This window comes from Ranitomeya imitator, chromosome 8 (assembly GCF_032444005.1).
Source record: "Ranitomeya imitator isolate aRanImi1 chromosome 8, aRanImi1.pri, whole genome shotgun sequence".
NCBI classification, from domain to species: domain Eukaryota; kingdom Metazoa; phylum Chordata; class Amphibia; order Anura; family Dendrobatidae; genus Ranitomeya; species Ranitomeya imitator.
The window spans coordinates 30,043,916-30,059,848 of record NC_091289.1 but is presented as its reverse complement, the minus strand read 5'-3'; the positions used below and the strand labels follow the sequence as shown (position 1 = coordinate 30,059,848).

General features: G+C 44.5%; 1 protein-coding gene across 2 annotated transcripts in view; it reads right to left on the bottom strand.

Annotated features, from left to right (window-relative positions):
* FAM107A (family with sequence similarity 107 member A) overlaps positions 1-15,933 on the bottom strand; it is a 142,520-nt gene that overhangs the window by 51,475 nt on the left and 75,112 nt on the right. Inside the window, exon 1 of one of the 2 annotated variants that reach the window (XM_069736640.1) lies at positions 8,567-8,704. The exons of the other annotated variant lie outside the window; for it this stretch is intronic. Within the exon in view, the coding sequence (XP_069592741.1) occupies positions 8,567-8,648 (82 nt within the window). The 5' untranslated portion in view covers positions 8,649-8,704. Of the gene's footprint in view, positions 1-8,566; positions 8,705-15,933 lie in introns of those variants that run through there. 2 annotated transcript variants of the gene reach the window in all.

Here is a 15,933-nt window from a genome sequence, read left to right as displayed (position 1 = left end):
CACAGTCAGTGCCTCCATAGAATTACACCTACTATTAGTCTCCCTATAACATTGCCAGCCACGGTCAGTGCCTCCATAGTATTGTGTCACTTACTATTACCAGCTACTATTAGTCTCCCTATAACATTGTCAGTCGCAGTCAGTGCCTCCATAGTATTACCAGCTACTATTAGTCTCCCTATAACATTGTCAGTCACAGTCAGTGCCTCCATAGTATTGTCAGCTACTATTTATCTCCCCATAATATTGACAGCCACAGTCAGTGCCTCCATAGTATTACACCTACTATTAGTCTCCCTATAACATTGCCAGCCACGGTCAGTGCCTCCATAGTATTGTGTCACTTACTATTAGTCTCGGATAACATTGTCAGTCGCAGTCAGTGCCTCCATAGTATTACCAGCTACTATTAGTCTCCCTATAACATTGTCAGTCGCATTCAGTGCCTCCATAGTATTACCAGCTACTATTAGTCTCCCTATAACATTGTCAGTCGCAGTCAGTGCCTCCATAGTATTACCAGCTACTATTAGTCTCCCTATAACATTGTCAGTCAGTCAGTGCCTCCATAGTATTGTCAGCTACTATTAGTCTCCCTATAACATTGTCAGTCACAGTCAGTGCCTCCATAGTATTACCAGCTACTATTAGTCTCCCTATAACATTGTCAGTCGCAGTCAGTGCCTCCATAGTATTACCAGCTACTATTAGTCTCCCTATAACATTGTCAGTCACAGTCAGTGCCTCCATAGTATTGTCAGCTACTATTAGTCTCCCTATAACATTGTCAGTCGCAGTCAGTGCCTCCATAGTATTACCAGCTACTATTAGTCTCCCTAAAACATTGTCAGTCACAGTCAGTGCCTCCATAGTATTGTCAGCTACTATTAGTCTCCCCATAATATTGTCAGCCACAGTCAGTGCCTCCATAGTATTACACCTACTATTAGTCTCCCTATAACATTGCCAGCCACGGTCAGTGCCTCCATAGTATTGTGTCACTTACTATTAGTCTCGCATAACATTGTCAGTCACAGTCAGTGCCTCCATAGTATTATCAGCTACTATTAATACCCCCATAACATTGCCTGCCACAGTCAGTGCCTCCATGGTATTACCAGCTACTATTAGTCTCCCTATAACATTGTCAGTCACAGTCAGTGCCTCCATAGTATTATCAGCTACTATTAGTCTCCCTATAACATTGTCAGTCGCAGTCAGTGCCTCCATAGTCTTGTGCCACTTACTAATAGTACCCCACTTACACTTCCAGCTACTTTATGACAAAGCAATCAGTCCTGGCACTGCACCAGCTCTGTGTGCACATGCCATAAATGACGGGGGGCATTTGGAAACGAGCTATTACAACAATCGTAATATAATTATAACCTTATAACTGATGCATAACTTCCCCCCAGATACTTGTAGAGAATTCCGATCTGGTCCCATTTTATAGACTTTATGTGCGGCTCATTAGGATGTCACACTCGTAGATGGAAAAGAAAATAGTGGAATTAAACTAAACAGGTTGTTCCATCCGAAGAGGGAACAAAACGAGAAATGATCAGTCTGAGACCTTGCAGCTCTCGTCAGCGACAGATGGGCCCATGAAAAACATCACATTAGTGAATTACAATGTAGCAGAAGATCAGATATGACGAATTCCAAGCACACCAGAGCTTTATTATAACCGGACAGTAGCCTCACCGCTCTGAATGATGGGGGTCCTGGTCATATTAAAATGATTACATATTTTGGGGCTTAGTTGTAAGGAGCCCTAATTGGCAGACTAACGGGGATGTCTTTGGCTTTTAATCCCCGTCATATCTCTGACTGTATTATCCGATCATTCCTGCTTGTAAAGGGAGTCGTTCCTATAATAACGTATATTAGGAAAAGGCTGATAGTCTCTACCGGCGAGGTCTGCAGGAGCAGCACTGAATATAACAGATGGTATCGAGCTACATGGCTGATTACAGACGACCATTGACTGAACTACTAATCTGTAGGATGTGTCTTCAGTATGAGATTGGTGGGGGGGGGGGGGGGGGCGACACCTGGAGCCCCCAATAATGACCTGGAAACTTTTCTGGAAAAGAGCAGCCCCTATATTATTTAGTGGACTGCTACTAGTTCAAGTGACTGGCATCTGATCTGCAGTGCCCCGCAGCAGCCACTAAGCAACTGATGGCGCTGCTGCGCATATATCGCTTGTGTCTGTCCACTGATGGAGCAGATTTCAGCTGATCGCTGGGGGTGTCGGACGTCGGACCCCCACTGATCTCATATTGATAACCCATCATATGTATAGGCCATCTACAATTCAGTTCCAGGCAATCCCATTATTAAGAATGACATCTCGCATCAGCAAAAATTCAGTAATGTATTTTTTCCATTTACACTGGTGGCCCATGGTCACCACAGTCAGAAAAGTTGAGCCCAGTCCTGGTTAACGCAGGGAGCGATTGCCCTCCTATGATGTGCATGTTCTCTTTCAGAGGTCTGCGACCAGTCGAATGTGATGTGACTATGCACCAGAAACATATAAGGCTGCAAATAACCTAAAAAGTTTAATTCATATGGCTACCCGGCCATACGGACAACCACACAGCTCAGGATCGTCCAACACAAGAAACTTTCTCTACTATTCAACTTTCAGAAGCCATAATAGGCCCCAACATTTTCCAGATCACCATTATCACAACTGTTCTATTTAACTAATCTTGGGATTTCAGATTTCATTTTACTTAAATAATTGTATTTTTGCAATTGGGTTTCATTAAAAATTGTGCACGGTTCACCTTTCATAGCCTCTGAGTTGCATTGGGTAAGCTAATCGAAAGAGGAGCGGTAGGTGTCGGCAGACAGGAGGAGGTTCGCAGGAGTAGTCACCCGGCTGCTGGACCAGGGGGTGCAGGGAAACAATTCGCCCATCTCTAAAAAAAATGCATTTATGTAAAAAAAAGCCCCTCGGTGTTCATATGAAAAGGCTATGTACTACTATGCCTCAATATTAGATAAGGGGGGTCTGACACTCAGGACCCTCAACGATTTACTAGTTGCAGTGCTGATGGTGGATGGATGTAACGTGGAGTGGCCGTTTTTAGGTACTGCAGGTCAGATCCGACGGAAATTAGTTGCAGTACCCAAGAACGGCCACTACACGAAGAAGGGCGCTGTTGCCTCCAAAGGATAGACCAATAATATCTAAGTAGTAGACAACCCCCATAGTAAACTGGGCATTCAGACTTCAGCATTTTTCACTCTTGCACCATCTCTTTAATTACTCCTAAAAACAAACGTTTATCTTGGCCTACATGAAAGCATGATAAACGGAGAGCAATAAAATACAATAATACCCAGGTCTATTTCACAACTTATTGCCCATCCAATGCTCCACAAGAAATAATCATAACCTAACCTAACACCAGCTCCGAGATTCTGATGTAACACACAGGACAGGATGAGCAGCGTGTCCCTAAAGCAATGACCCCGTGAGTTCAGGACAATGAAGAATACACAGGGCTTCATTTAAAGATGAAGAAAGAACTTAAGATGTTGACTACAGAATTATCCACATAAGAACCAACCAGAACTGAACCAAGATAAATACTAGGACTAATGCGAGGAAGATATACCGAGATTACAGAACAAATATATCTGGTGCCAAGATAAGCAGAGCTGGGAAACCCTGAGACCGGTGAGGTCCTCGTCCTCCACTGATCGAGGTCTGGGCAGAAAAATAGTGGAGATGGAGAGCAACTTCCTCTGGGTTTCAGAAGTTAATATGGCGATCCTTTAGTAGCTAACACTTAGCCCTGACACGATCATTATTAGAAAATGACCCAAAAAGTTAGGCTTCAGCAACAAACGATCCACGGAGCCGGACTAAGGGTAATTTCCATCTTAGTTTCTGATCAGTGGAGGTAAAATGTGGGTCTTCAAAAATGTATGGATTAAGTGGGCATCCTTGAAATTGGTTATTTTCATTTTAGCAGCTCTTTTCGTTTTTTTAATGGCATCAGTTTGATCTCGAGCCGTGGCGACTTGATGAACGATCTGTAGGAAGATCGATCTTGTGCAAACCTAGATAGGTCCATCATGGTCTTCTCCACTGGTGGGTGAATGATCTGTAGAAGATCGATCTTGTGCAAACCTACATAAGTCCACCATGGTCTTCTCTACTGGTGGATGATCTGTAGAAGATCTATCTTGTGCAAACCTATATAGGTCCACCATGGTCTTCTCCACTGGTGGATGTTCTGAAGAAGATCTATCTTGTGCAAACCTAGATAGGTCCACCAGTGTCCTCTCCACTGGTGGATGAGTGATCTCTGGAAGATCGATCTTGGGCAAACCTAGATAGGTCCACCATGGTCTTCTCCACTGATGGATAAATGATCTATAGAAGATTGATCCTGTGCAAACCTAGATAGGTCAACCTGTGTCTTCTCCACTGGTAGATGAATGATCTATAGAAGATCGATCTTGTGCAAACCTAGATAGGTCCACCATGGTCTTCTCCACTGGTGGATGAATGATCTGTAGAAGATCGGTCTAGTGCAACCCTATATACTGTAGGTCCACCATGGTCTTCTCCACTGGTGGATGAATGATCTATAGAAGATAGATCTTGTGCCACTGCCAACCGAGATAGGTCCACCATGGTCTTCTCCACCGATGGATTAATTATCTGTAGAAGATCAATTTTGTGCAAACCTAGATAGGTCCACCTGTGTCTTCTCCACTGGTGGATGAGTGATCTGTAGAAGATAGATCTTGTGCAATACTAGATAGGTCCACCATGGTCTTCTCCACTGATGAATGGACGATCTGTAAAAGATGGATCTTGTGCGAGCCTAGATAGGTCCACCAGGGTCTTCTCCGCTATTATCTTGATAGTATCAAGCCATTGGAACCCTTATATAGGAACTGATTTACCTTTAATTTTATGCATTTTTTGGAAGAAAACTTTAGTTTTTAGTCATTTTTATTTTGGTGACAATGTGTTATGTCTTTTGTGACATTTTTATGCTAGTTTTTTCAGTTCCTCTCATTTTTGGGGTTTTCTTGACAACTTGAGCATAGTTTTAATTAGATACATGATTTAGTCTAATTAATCATTTACAACGTTTCAAAATGTCACTAAATGTTTGCACAGCGGTACTCAGGTACCCTAGTGGAGTACAAAACCAAATTGTTCTCAAGTACGACACTTGAAAGTCCATTGAAAATATCTTGCGCCATTTTATTTCTAAAAATCACATCTTTCAATTTGTGCCAAATTTTAGCAAACTTTCTGTGCCTCCTCGATGATAGTGGGTCAAAGTCAAACAACGCAAACAAAAAGACAGAAGAGAAAAAAATACCTAAAAAATAGAATTGATGAATTGGGGCCAAAACTACAAAGGAGAGAGCTTCATACGTGAGCCCTGAAGACACAGCTTGTAACAATAAAAATATTTAATAAAAAAGTTTCTATTAATGTCTCAAATGGTAAAACCACTTTAAAGGGGTTGTTCCAATCACAAAACCATGACTCTCTTCTTCCAGAAACAGTGCCCCCTGTCTATGGGTTGTGGTACTCCATTCACTTCAATGGAGCTGAGCTGCAATACAACCTAATGTATTAGCAGAATACCTATAGCAATGAATAGACAGATCTGGGGCATACGTCGCCACTTCTTCATCCTTGGTGGTCGGACGCCGGATGTATATGCCAAAATGCCTTTTACGACATAACTCAGGTTGTCTGGAAATTAGAAAAACATGGCTGCTTTCTTCCAAGTTGTCTTCTTGCAAATAGTCTGGGTTGTATTCCCATAGATGTGAATGGAGCAAGTTGGCGCGCTCCTCCATATACTTGTGGTAGTAAACGGGCGAAACAGAGGAATAGGGGATCCAAAATCTGGAGGTAGGATCGGGTCCTGAAGTTGAGACCCACATCTATCATATATTGGGCCAAAAAAGTGTTTCATGAGACCACCCCTTGTGACCCTGGGAAATGGTTCAATATGACAGTGTAGCACTTGGACCAGAAAACATTGTGATTCCGGAAAGCGCGGACTGCGCAGGCGCCAATTCCTGCTGCCGGAATCGGCGCCTGCGCAGTCCCCGCTTTCCGGCGCCATTTTCTTGAAGACATACCTGCAGTGGAGCCGGACGATAGGTGAGTATGGTATTTTTATTTTTTTTATATGGCAGCAGCATTCGGGGGCATACACACTGGAGCGGGGGGCATATAATACAATGGTGGCGCAGGATGGCAGCAGCACATGACAGAACGGGCGCAGGATGGCCGCAGCACATGACAGAACGGGTGCAGGATGGCCGCAGCACATGACAGAACAGGCGCAGGATGGCCGCAGCACATGACAGAACGGGCGCAGGATGGCCGCAGCACATGACAGAACGGGCGCAGGATGGCCGCAGCACATGACAGAACGGGCGCAGGATGGCCGCAGCACATGACAGAACGGGCGCAGGATGGCAGCAGCACATGACAGAACGGGCGCAGGATGGCAGCAGCACATGACAGAACGGGCACAGGATGGCAGCAGCACATGAGAGAACGGGCGCAGGATGGCCGCAGCACATGACAGAAAGGGCGCAGGATGGCAGCAGCACATGACAGAACGGGCGCAGGATGGCAGCAGCACATGACAGAACGGGCGCAGGATGGCAGCAGCACATGACAGAACGGGCGCAGGATGGCAGCAGCACATGACAGAACGGGCGCAGGATGGCAGCAGCACATGTCAGAACGGGCGCAGGATGGGAGCAGCACATGACAGAACGGGCGCAGGATGGCAGCAGCACATGACAGAACGGGCGCAGGATGGCAGCAGCACATGACAGAACGGGCGCAGGATGGCAGCAGCACATGACAGAACGGGCGCAGGATGGCAGCAGCACATGACAGAACGGGCGCAGGATGGCAGCAGCACATGTCAGAACGGGCGCAGGATGGCCGCAGCACATGACAGAACGGGCGCAGGATGGCAGCAGCACATGACAGAACGGGCGCAGGATGGCCGCAACACATGACAGAACGGGCGCAGGATGGCAGCAGCACATGACAGAACGGGCGCAGGATGGCCGCAGCACATGACAGAACGGGCGCAGGATGGCAGCAGCACATGACAGAACGGGCGCAGGATGGCAGCAGCACATGACAGAACGGGCGAAGGATGGCAGCAGCACATGACAGAACGGGCGAAGGATGGCAGCAGCACATGACAGAACGGGCGCAGGATGGCAGCAGCACATGACAGAACGGGCGCAGGATGGCAGCAGCACATGACAGAACGGGCGCAGGATGGGAGCAGCACATGACAGAACGGGCGCAGGATGGCAGCAGCACATGACAGAACGGGCGCAGGATGGCAGCAGCACATGACAGAACGGGCGCAGGATGGCAGCAGCACATGACAGAACGGGCGCAGGATGGCAGCAGCACATGACAGAACGGGCGCAGGATGGCAGCAGCACATGACAGAACGGGCGCAGGATGGCAGCAGCACATGACAGAATGGGCGCAGGATGGCAGCAGCAAATGACAGAATGGGGACGCAGGATGGGAGCAGCAAATGACAGAACGGGCGCAGGATGGGAGCAGCAAATGACAGGATGGGAGCAGCAAATGACAGAATGGAGGCGCAGGATGGGAGCAGCACATGACAGAACGGGGGCGCAGGATGGGAGCAGCACATGACAGAACGGGGGCGCAGGATGGGAGCAGCACATGACAGGATGGGGGCGCAGGATGGAGCAGCACATACCAGGATGGAGACCATATACCAATATAAATGCTCGCCACCCGGGCGTAGAACGGGTTCAATAGCTAGTATATATATATGCACACACATCACCGAATTCACTTGCCCTATAAATAATATTTAATCTGCGATTCTTATGATAACATCGGACCTCACCGTGGGCTTCGTTTCGCCGCTCCTAAAATTGTCAAGTACTTGTCACAACTGTAACCAAAGACGAGTGAAGTTTTGAAAACTTTTCGAAGTTTGTATACAGCAATAAACAACTCACAGCGGAGGAAATCCTGACCGCGCGTCCGTAAAACAACAGATCCAGATAGGATTTCCCTATGCCCAACTACGATACATGCCAAGCTGTGACGCTCATTGAACCAAAAATTCTACTTTTCCAGACTCCTGAATGGCAAATCTACCATCTGATGTGATATGGGAAGAGAGGCCGGACTGTGGGAAAGCTGGGTGACAGGCTGTGGTACAGACGGAACAGACAATGGATTTATCTCCGGTCACTTCTTTTTCTGCCCAGGTTCATTATTGACACAAAGCAGCAAATATTGATCCCAGCCATTATCCGGCAGACACATTGTATAGAGTAGTGAGCTCTGCTTCTCCACCTGTTGTGGAATCACAACTTCCAGCAAGAAGCCCTGCTAGTATAAGCTGCTGCTGCAGAACCTCTTGTATTCTGAGCTGTCGGTCACCACCTTGCGCCACGGGCTGTGTACGGAGGATGCTTAGTGCACACGTCCCGGGCTGTGAGCTGAATACACAATAAAGCCCCCGCTTACCAGACTTCACCAGCATGGCCCTGTGCATCCCGGTGCCCGCGGAATCGGGGACCCTCACCCGGTCAAACCACCGCTGTGACATGAGTGCGCCCCCTGCTGTCCGGCCGCACACACCGAGCCGCGCTGCAGCCGCCGGGGATCTGCAGAGCGCGCACCAGTCCGCGGCGGTATCTATGAGCAGCAGTCACGTGACCTGCGCCTGTTCTGTAGTGTGCGGAGCCTCCCCTGCAGACAGCGCCATCCCCCTGTATCCAGCAGCCCACACACCCTGCAGAGCATCGCACACCCTGCAGAGCATCACACCCTGCAGACCCTGCAGAGATCACACACCCTGCAGAGCATCGCACCCTGCAGAGCATCCCACACCCTGCAGAGCATCGCACACAACTGCAGAGCATCGCACACCCTGCAGAGCATCGCACCCCCTGCAGAGCATCGCACACCCTGCAGAGCATCGCACACCCTGCAGAGCATCGCACACCCTGCAGAGCATCGCACACCCTGCAGAGCATCCCACACAACTGCAGAGCATCGCACACCCTGCAGAGCATCGCACCCCCTGCAGAGCATCGCACACCCTGCAGAGCATCGCACCCCCTGCAGAGCATCGCACACCCTGCAGAGCATCCCGCACCCTGCAGAGCATCGCACCCCCTGCAGAGCATCGCACACCCTGCAGAGCATCGCACACAACTGCAGAGCATCGCACACCCTGCAGAGCATCGCACCCCCTGCAGAGCATTACACACTCTGCAGAGCATCACACACTCTGCAGAGCACCATCCGCACCCGCCAACTTCATCCATCCGACGGGAATAATCCTGCACACACTGGATCACAAATGAAAGGGGTGCCCACCCCCCCTCTAAAAGTGGGTGTAATACGGTTAAAAAAAGAAAAAATATTATATATATTATTCCAATATTGAGGAGCATATATCTATCTATTATCTATCTATTATCTATCTATCTATCATCTATCATGTATCTATCTATCTATCTATCTATCTATCTATCTATCTATCTATCTATCTATCTATCTATTATCTATCTATCTATCTATCTATTATCGATCGATCTATCTATTATCTTTTATCTATCTATTATCTATCTATCTATCTATTATCTATCTCTATTATCTATCATCTATCTAGTATCGATCTATCTATCATCTATCTATCTATTATCTATCAATTATCTATCTATTATCTATCATCTATCTATCATCTATCTATTATCGATCGATCTATTTATTATCTTTTATCTATCTATTATCTATCTATTATCTATCTATCTATCTATCTATCTATCTATCTATCTATCTATCTATCTATTATCTATCTATCTTTTATCTATCGATCTATCCTGCTGGATTAAAGTCCACAATTTTTCTTGAACTGGAGTGCTGCCTGATTTTTTTCTATTTATATTTTGTGTTGGACAACCGCATTATTCAGGAAGTATTGCACCCAAAATCTGCTCAAGTTTGTGCTGCTATTTGTCTTTTTATTTATCAATCTATCATCTATCTATCTATCTATCTATCTATCTATCTATCTATCTATTATTTATCTAATAATTATCTATCTAATATATTATCTATCTATTATCTATCTATCTATCTATCTATCTATCTATCTATCTATCTATCTATCTATCTATTATCTATCATCTATCTATCTATCTATTATCTATCTATCTATTATCTATCATCTATCTATCTTCTATCTATCTATCTATCTATCTATCTATCTATCTATCTATCTATCTATCTATCTATCTATCTATCTATTATCTATCATCTATCTATCTTCTATCTATCTATCTATCTATCTATCTATCTATCTATCTATCTATCTATTATCTATCATCTATCTATCTTCTATCTTCTATCTATCTATCTATCTACAGTTAGGGCCAGAAATATTTGGACAGTGACACAATTTTCGCGAGTTGGGCTCTGCATGCCACCACATTGGATTTGAAATGAAACCTCTACAACAGAATTCAAGTGCAGATTGTAACGTTTAATTTGAAGGGTTGAACAAAAATATCTGATAGAAAATGTAGGAATTGTACACATTTCTTTACAAACACTCCACATTTTAGGAGGTCAAAAGTAATTGGACAAATAAACATAACCCAAACAAAATATTTTTATTTTCAATATTTTGTTGCAAATCCTTTGGAGGCAATCACTGCCTTAAATCTGTAACCCATGGACATCACCAAACGCTGGGTTTCCTCCTTCTTAATGCTTTGCCAGGCCTTTGCAGCCGCAGCCTTCAGGTCTTGCTTGTTTGTGGGTCTTTCCGTCTTAAGTCTGGATTTGAGCAAGTGAAATGCATGCTCAATTGGGTTTAGATCTGGAGATTGACTTGGCCATTGCAGAATGTTCCACTTTTTGGCACTCATGAACTCCTGGGTAGCTTTGGATGTATGCTTGGGGTCATTGTCCATCTGTACTATGAAGCGCCGTCCAATCAACTTTGCAGCATTTGGCTGAATCTGGGCTGAAAGTATATCCCGGTACACTTCAGAATTCATCCGGCTACTCTTGTCTGCTCTTATGTCATCAATAAACACAAGTGACCCAGTGCCATTGAAAGCCATGCATGCCCATGCCATCACGTTGCCTCCACCATGTTTTACAGAGGATGTGGTGTGCCTTGGATCATGTGCCGTTCCCTTTCTTCTCCAAACTTTTTTCTTCCCATCATTCTGGTACAGGTTGATCTTTGTCTCATCTGTCCATAGAATACTTTTCCAGAACTGAGCTGGCTTCTTGAGGTGTTTTTCTGCAAATTTAATCCTGGCCTGTCTATTTTTGGTATTGATGAATGGTTTGCATCTAGATGTGAACCCTTTGTATTTACTGTCATGGAGTCTTCTCTTTACTGTTGACTTAGAGACAGATACACCTACTTCACTGAGAGTGTTCTGGACTTCAGTTGATGTTGTGAACGGGTTATTCTTCACCAAATTAAGTATGCGACGATCATCCACCACTGTTGTCATCCGTGGACGCCCAGGCCTTTTTGAGTTCCCAAGCTCACCAGTCAATTCCTTTTTTCTCAGAATGTACCCAACTGTTGATTTTGCTACTCCAAGCATGTCTGCTATCTCTCTGATGGATTTTTTCTTTTTTTTCAGCCTCAGGATGTTCTGCTTCACCTCAATTGAGAGTTCCTTTGACCGCATGTTGTCTGCTCACAGCAACAGCTTCCAAATGCAAAACCACACACCTGGAATCCACCCCTGACCTTTTAACTACTTCATTGATTACAGGTTAACGAGGGAGACGCCTTCAGAGTTAATTGCAGCCCTTAGAGTCCATTGTCCAATTACTTTTGGTCCCTTGAAAAAGAGGACGCTATGCATTACAGAGCTATGATTCCTAAACCCTTTCTCCGATTTGGATGTGGAAACTATCATATTGCAGCTGGGAGTGTGCACTTTCAGCCCATATTATATATATAATTGTATTTCTGAACATGTTTTTGTAAACAGCTAAAATAACAAAACTTGTGTCACTGTCCAAATATTTCTGGCCCTAACTGTATCTATCTATCTATCTATCTATCTATCTATCTATCTATCTATCTATCTATCTATCTATCTATCTATCTATCTATCTATCTATCTATCCACTCCTCAACATTGAGGAAGCAAAAGTTATGGAATTCTGGAAATCGCAGAATTGACAGATGTGTGACGAATCTGCAAATGATGAAAAAAATGGAAACAAGATTTTCAAAACATCTCGATTTATTGAAGTGGCAAAAAAATCCTGCACTCAGAGATGAAAATAGTAAAATAAGCAACATGCGGGCTGGCATTGTCGAGTTGAAAAACAGCTCATGGGGCAATTTGGATAAATGGCCGTACCACTGGTTCCACCTCCAAATCAATGTAACAATGAGCTGTTAATGTCTCTGTATTGAAGACTGGAGCGGTCCGGCTACCGTACATTATGCCACCCTGCACCCTTATCCCGGGAGTAGGTCAGGTGTGACATTCTCTTGTGAACGCCTCTTCATGGTGTTGCCAATGTGGTCTCATCAGAGTCAAAGGAAAATGTGTAGTCATTAGTGATGAGCGAGTATACTCGTTGCTCGGGTTTTCCCGAGCACGCTCGGGGGGTCTCCGAGTATTTATGACTGCTCGGAGATTTAGTTTTCATCGCCTCAGCTGCGTGATTTACAGCTGCTAGCCAGCCTGAGTACATGTGGGGTTGCCTGGTTGCTGGGGAATGAAAACTAAATCTCCGAGCAGTTAGAAATACTCGGAGCCCACCCGAGCGTGCTCTGGAAAACGCGAGCATACTCGCTCATCACTAGTAGTCATTCATTCTGTACGGCATTTGCACAACAATAGGCTACGACCCCAACATCCAGCTACAGGTGCTCATTGACTTTACACCACCATCCTCAAAGGTTCTCATGGTGCCTCATCGAGGCTCGAAAGGAGGTCTGTCCTCTTCAGCAATGGGTCCCACTTTTGTCTTGACAGTGCTGAGATTGGTCTAGAGACCTTGAGGCTAAAGCCATGAAGAGACCTTCACGATGGAAAGAGAAAGTGTCCCATGAGTAATTTTTCAACATGATAATGCCGGCCGGCATGCTGCTTGTGTGAGCAGCCTGTATGGTCTATACATAAAACTATGGCCCCCAGCTTCTTGAGACTTGACTCCCATTGTGGACATCTGGGACTAGTGATGGACAAACCGCTCGGCCTAACCCCTTAGTGACAGAGCCAATTTGGTACTTAATGACCAGGCCAATTTTTGCAATTCTGACCACTGTCACTTTATGAGGTTATAACTCTGGAACGCTTCAACGGATCCCGCTGATTCTGAGTTTGTTTTTTCGTGACATATTGTACTTCATGTTAGTGGTAACATTTCTTCGATATTACTTGCGATTATTTATGAAAAAAACGGAAATATGGCGAAAATTTTTAAAATTTTGCAATTTTCAAACTTTGTATTTTTATGCCCTTAAATCAGAGAGATATGTCATAAAAAATAGTTAATAAATAACATTTCCCACATGTCTACATCAGCACAATTTTGGAAACAAAATTTTTTTTTGTTAGGGAGTTATAAGGGTTAAAAGTTGACCAGCAATTTCTCATTTTTACAACACCATTTTTTTTTAGGGACCACATCACATTTGAAGTCATTTTGAGGGGTCTATATGATAGAAAATAATGAAGTGTGACACCATTCTAAAAACTACACCCCTCAAGGTTCTCAAAACCACATTCAAGAAGTTTATTAACCCTTTACGTGCTTCACAGGAACTGAAACAATGTGGAAGGAAAAAATGAACATTTAACTTTTTTTTGCAAACATCTTAATTCAGAACCATTTTTTTTATTTTCACAAGTGTAAAAACAGAAATGTAACCATAAATTTTGTTATGCAATTTCTCCTGAATACGCCAATACCCCATATGTGGGGGTAAACCACTGTTTAGTGAAGGAGCGCCGTTTGACTTTTTCAATGCAGAATTGGCTGGAATTGAGATCGGACACCATGTCACATTTAGAGAGCCCCTGATGTACCTAAACAGTGGAAACTCCCCACAAGTGACACCATTTTGGAAACTAGACCCCTTAAGGAACTTATCTAGATGTGTGGTGAGCACTTTGAACCCCCAAGTGCTTCACAGAAGTTTATAACGTAGAGCCGTGAAAATAAAAAATCGCTTTTGTTTACACAAAAATGATCTTTTTGCCCACAAATTCTTATTTTCACAAGGGTAACAGGAGAAATTAGACCACAAAAGTTGTTGTGCAATTTCTCCTGAGTACGCTGATACCCAATATGTGGGGGTAAACAACTGTTAGGGCGCACCGCAGAGCTTGGAAGAGAAGGAGTGCCGTTTTACTTTTTCAATGTAGAATTGGCTGGAATTGAGATTGGACGCCATGTCGCGTTTGGAGAGCCCCTGATGTGCCTAAACAGTGGAAACCCCCCACAAGTGACACCATTTTGGAAACTAGACCCCTTAAGGAACTTATCTAGATGTGTGGCGAGCACTTTGAACCCCCATGTGCTTCACAGAAGTTTATAACGTAGAGCCGTGAAAAAAAAAAATTGCATTTTTTCTACAAAAATGATCTTTTTGCCCACAAATTTTTATTTTCACAAGGGTAACAGGAGAAATTAGACCACAAAAGTTGTTGTGCAATTTCTCCTGAGTACGTCGATACCCAATATGTGGGGGTAAACCACTGTTTGGGCGCACCGCAGAGCTTGGAAGAGAAAGAGTGCCGTTTTACTTTTTCAATGTAGAATTGGCTGGAATTGAGATCGGACGCCATGTCGCGTTTGGAGAGCCCCTGATGTGCCTAAACAGTAGAAATCCCCCACAAGTGACCCCATTTTGGAAACTAGACCCCCCATGGAACTTATCTAGATGTGTGGTGAGAACCTTGAATGCCCAAGTGCTTCACAGAAGTTTATAATGCAGAGCCGTGAAAATAAAAAAAAAAAATTTTTCCACAAAAAAGATTTTTTAGCCACCAAATTTTTATTTTCACAAGGGTAACAAGAGAAACTGGACCCCAAAAGTTGTTGTCCAATTTGTCCTGAGTATGCTGGTACCCCATATGTGGGGGTAAACCACTGTTTGGGCGCACGGCAGAGCTCGGAAGGAAGAAGCGCCGTTTTGGAATGCAGACTTTGATAGAATGGTCTGCGGGTATTATGTTGCGTTTGCAGAGCCCCTGATGTACCTAACCAGTAGAAGCCCTCCACAAGTGACCCCATTTTGGAAACTAGACCCCCCAAGGAACTTATCTAGATGTGTGGTGAGAACTTTGAATGCCCAAGTGCTTCACAGAAGTTTAGAATGCAGAGTCGTGAAAATAAAAAATATTTTTTTTTCCACAAAAAAGATATTGTAGCCCCCAAGTTTTTATTTTCACAAGGGTAACAGGAGAAATTGGACTGCAATAGCTGTTGTCCAATTTATCCCGAGTACGCTGATGCGCCATATGTGGCGGTAAACCACTGTTTGGGCGCACGGCAGAGCTCGGAAGGGAAGGAGCGCCTTTTTGGAATGCAGACTTTGATAGAATGGTCTGTGGGCATTATGTTGCGATTGCAGAGCCCCTGATGTACCTAAACTGTAGTAACCCCCCACAAGTGACCCCATTTTGGAAACTAGACCCCCCAAGGAACTTATCTAGATGTGTGGTGAGAACTTTGAATGCCCAAGTGCTTCACAGAAGTTTAGAATGCAGAGTCGTGAAAATAAAAAATATTTTTTTTTTCACAAAAAAGATTTTGTAGCCCCCAAGTTTTTATTTTCACAAGGGTAACAAGAGAAATTGGACCCCAGAAGTTGTTGTCCAATT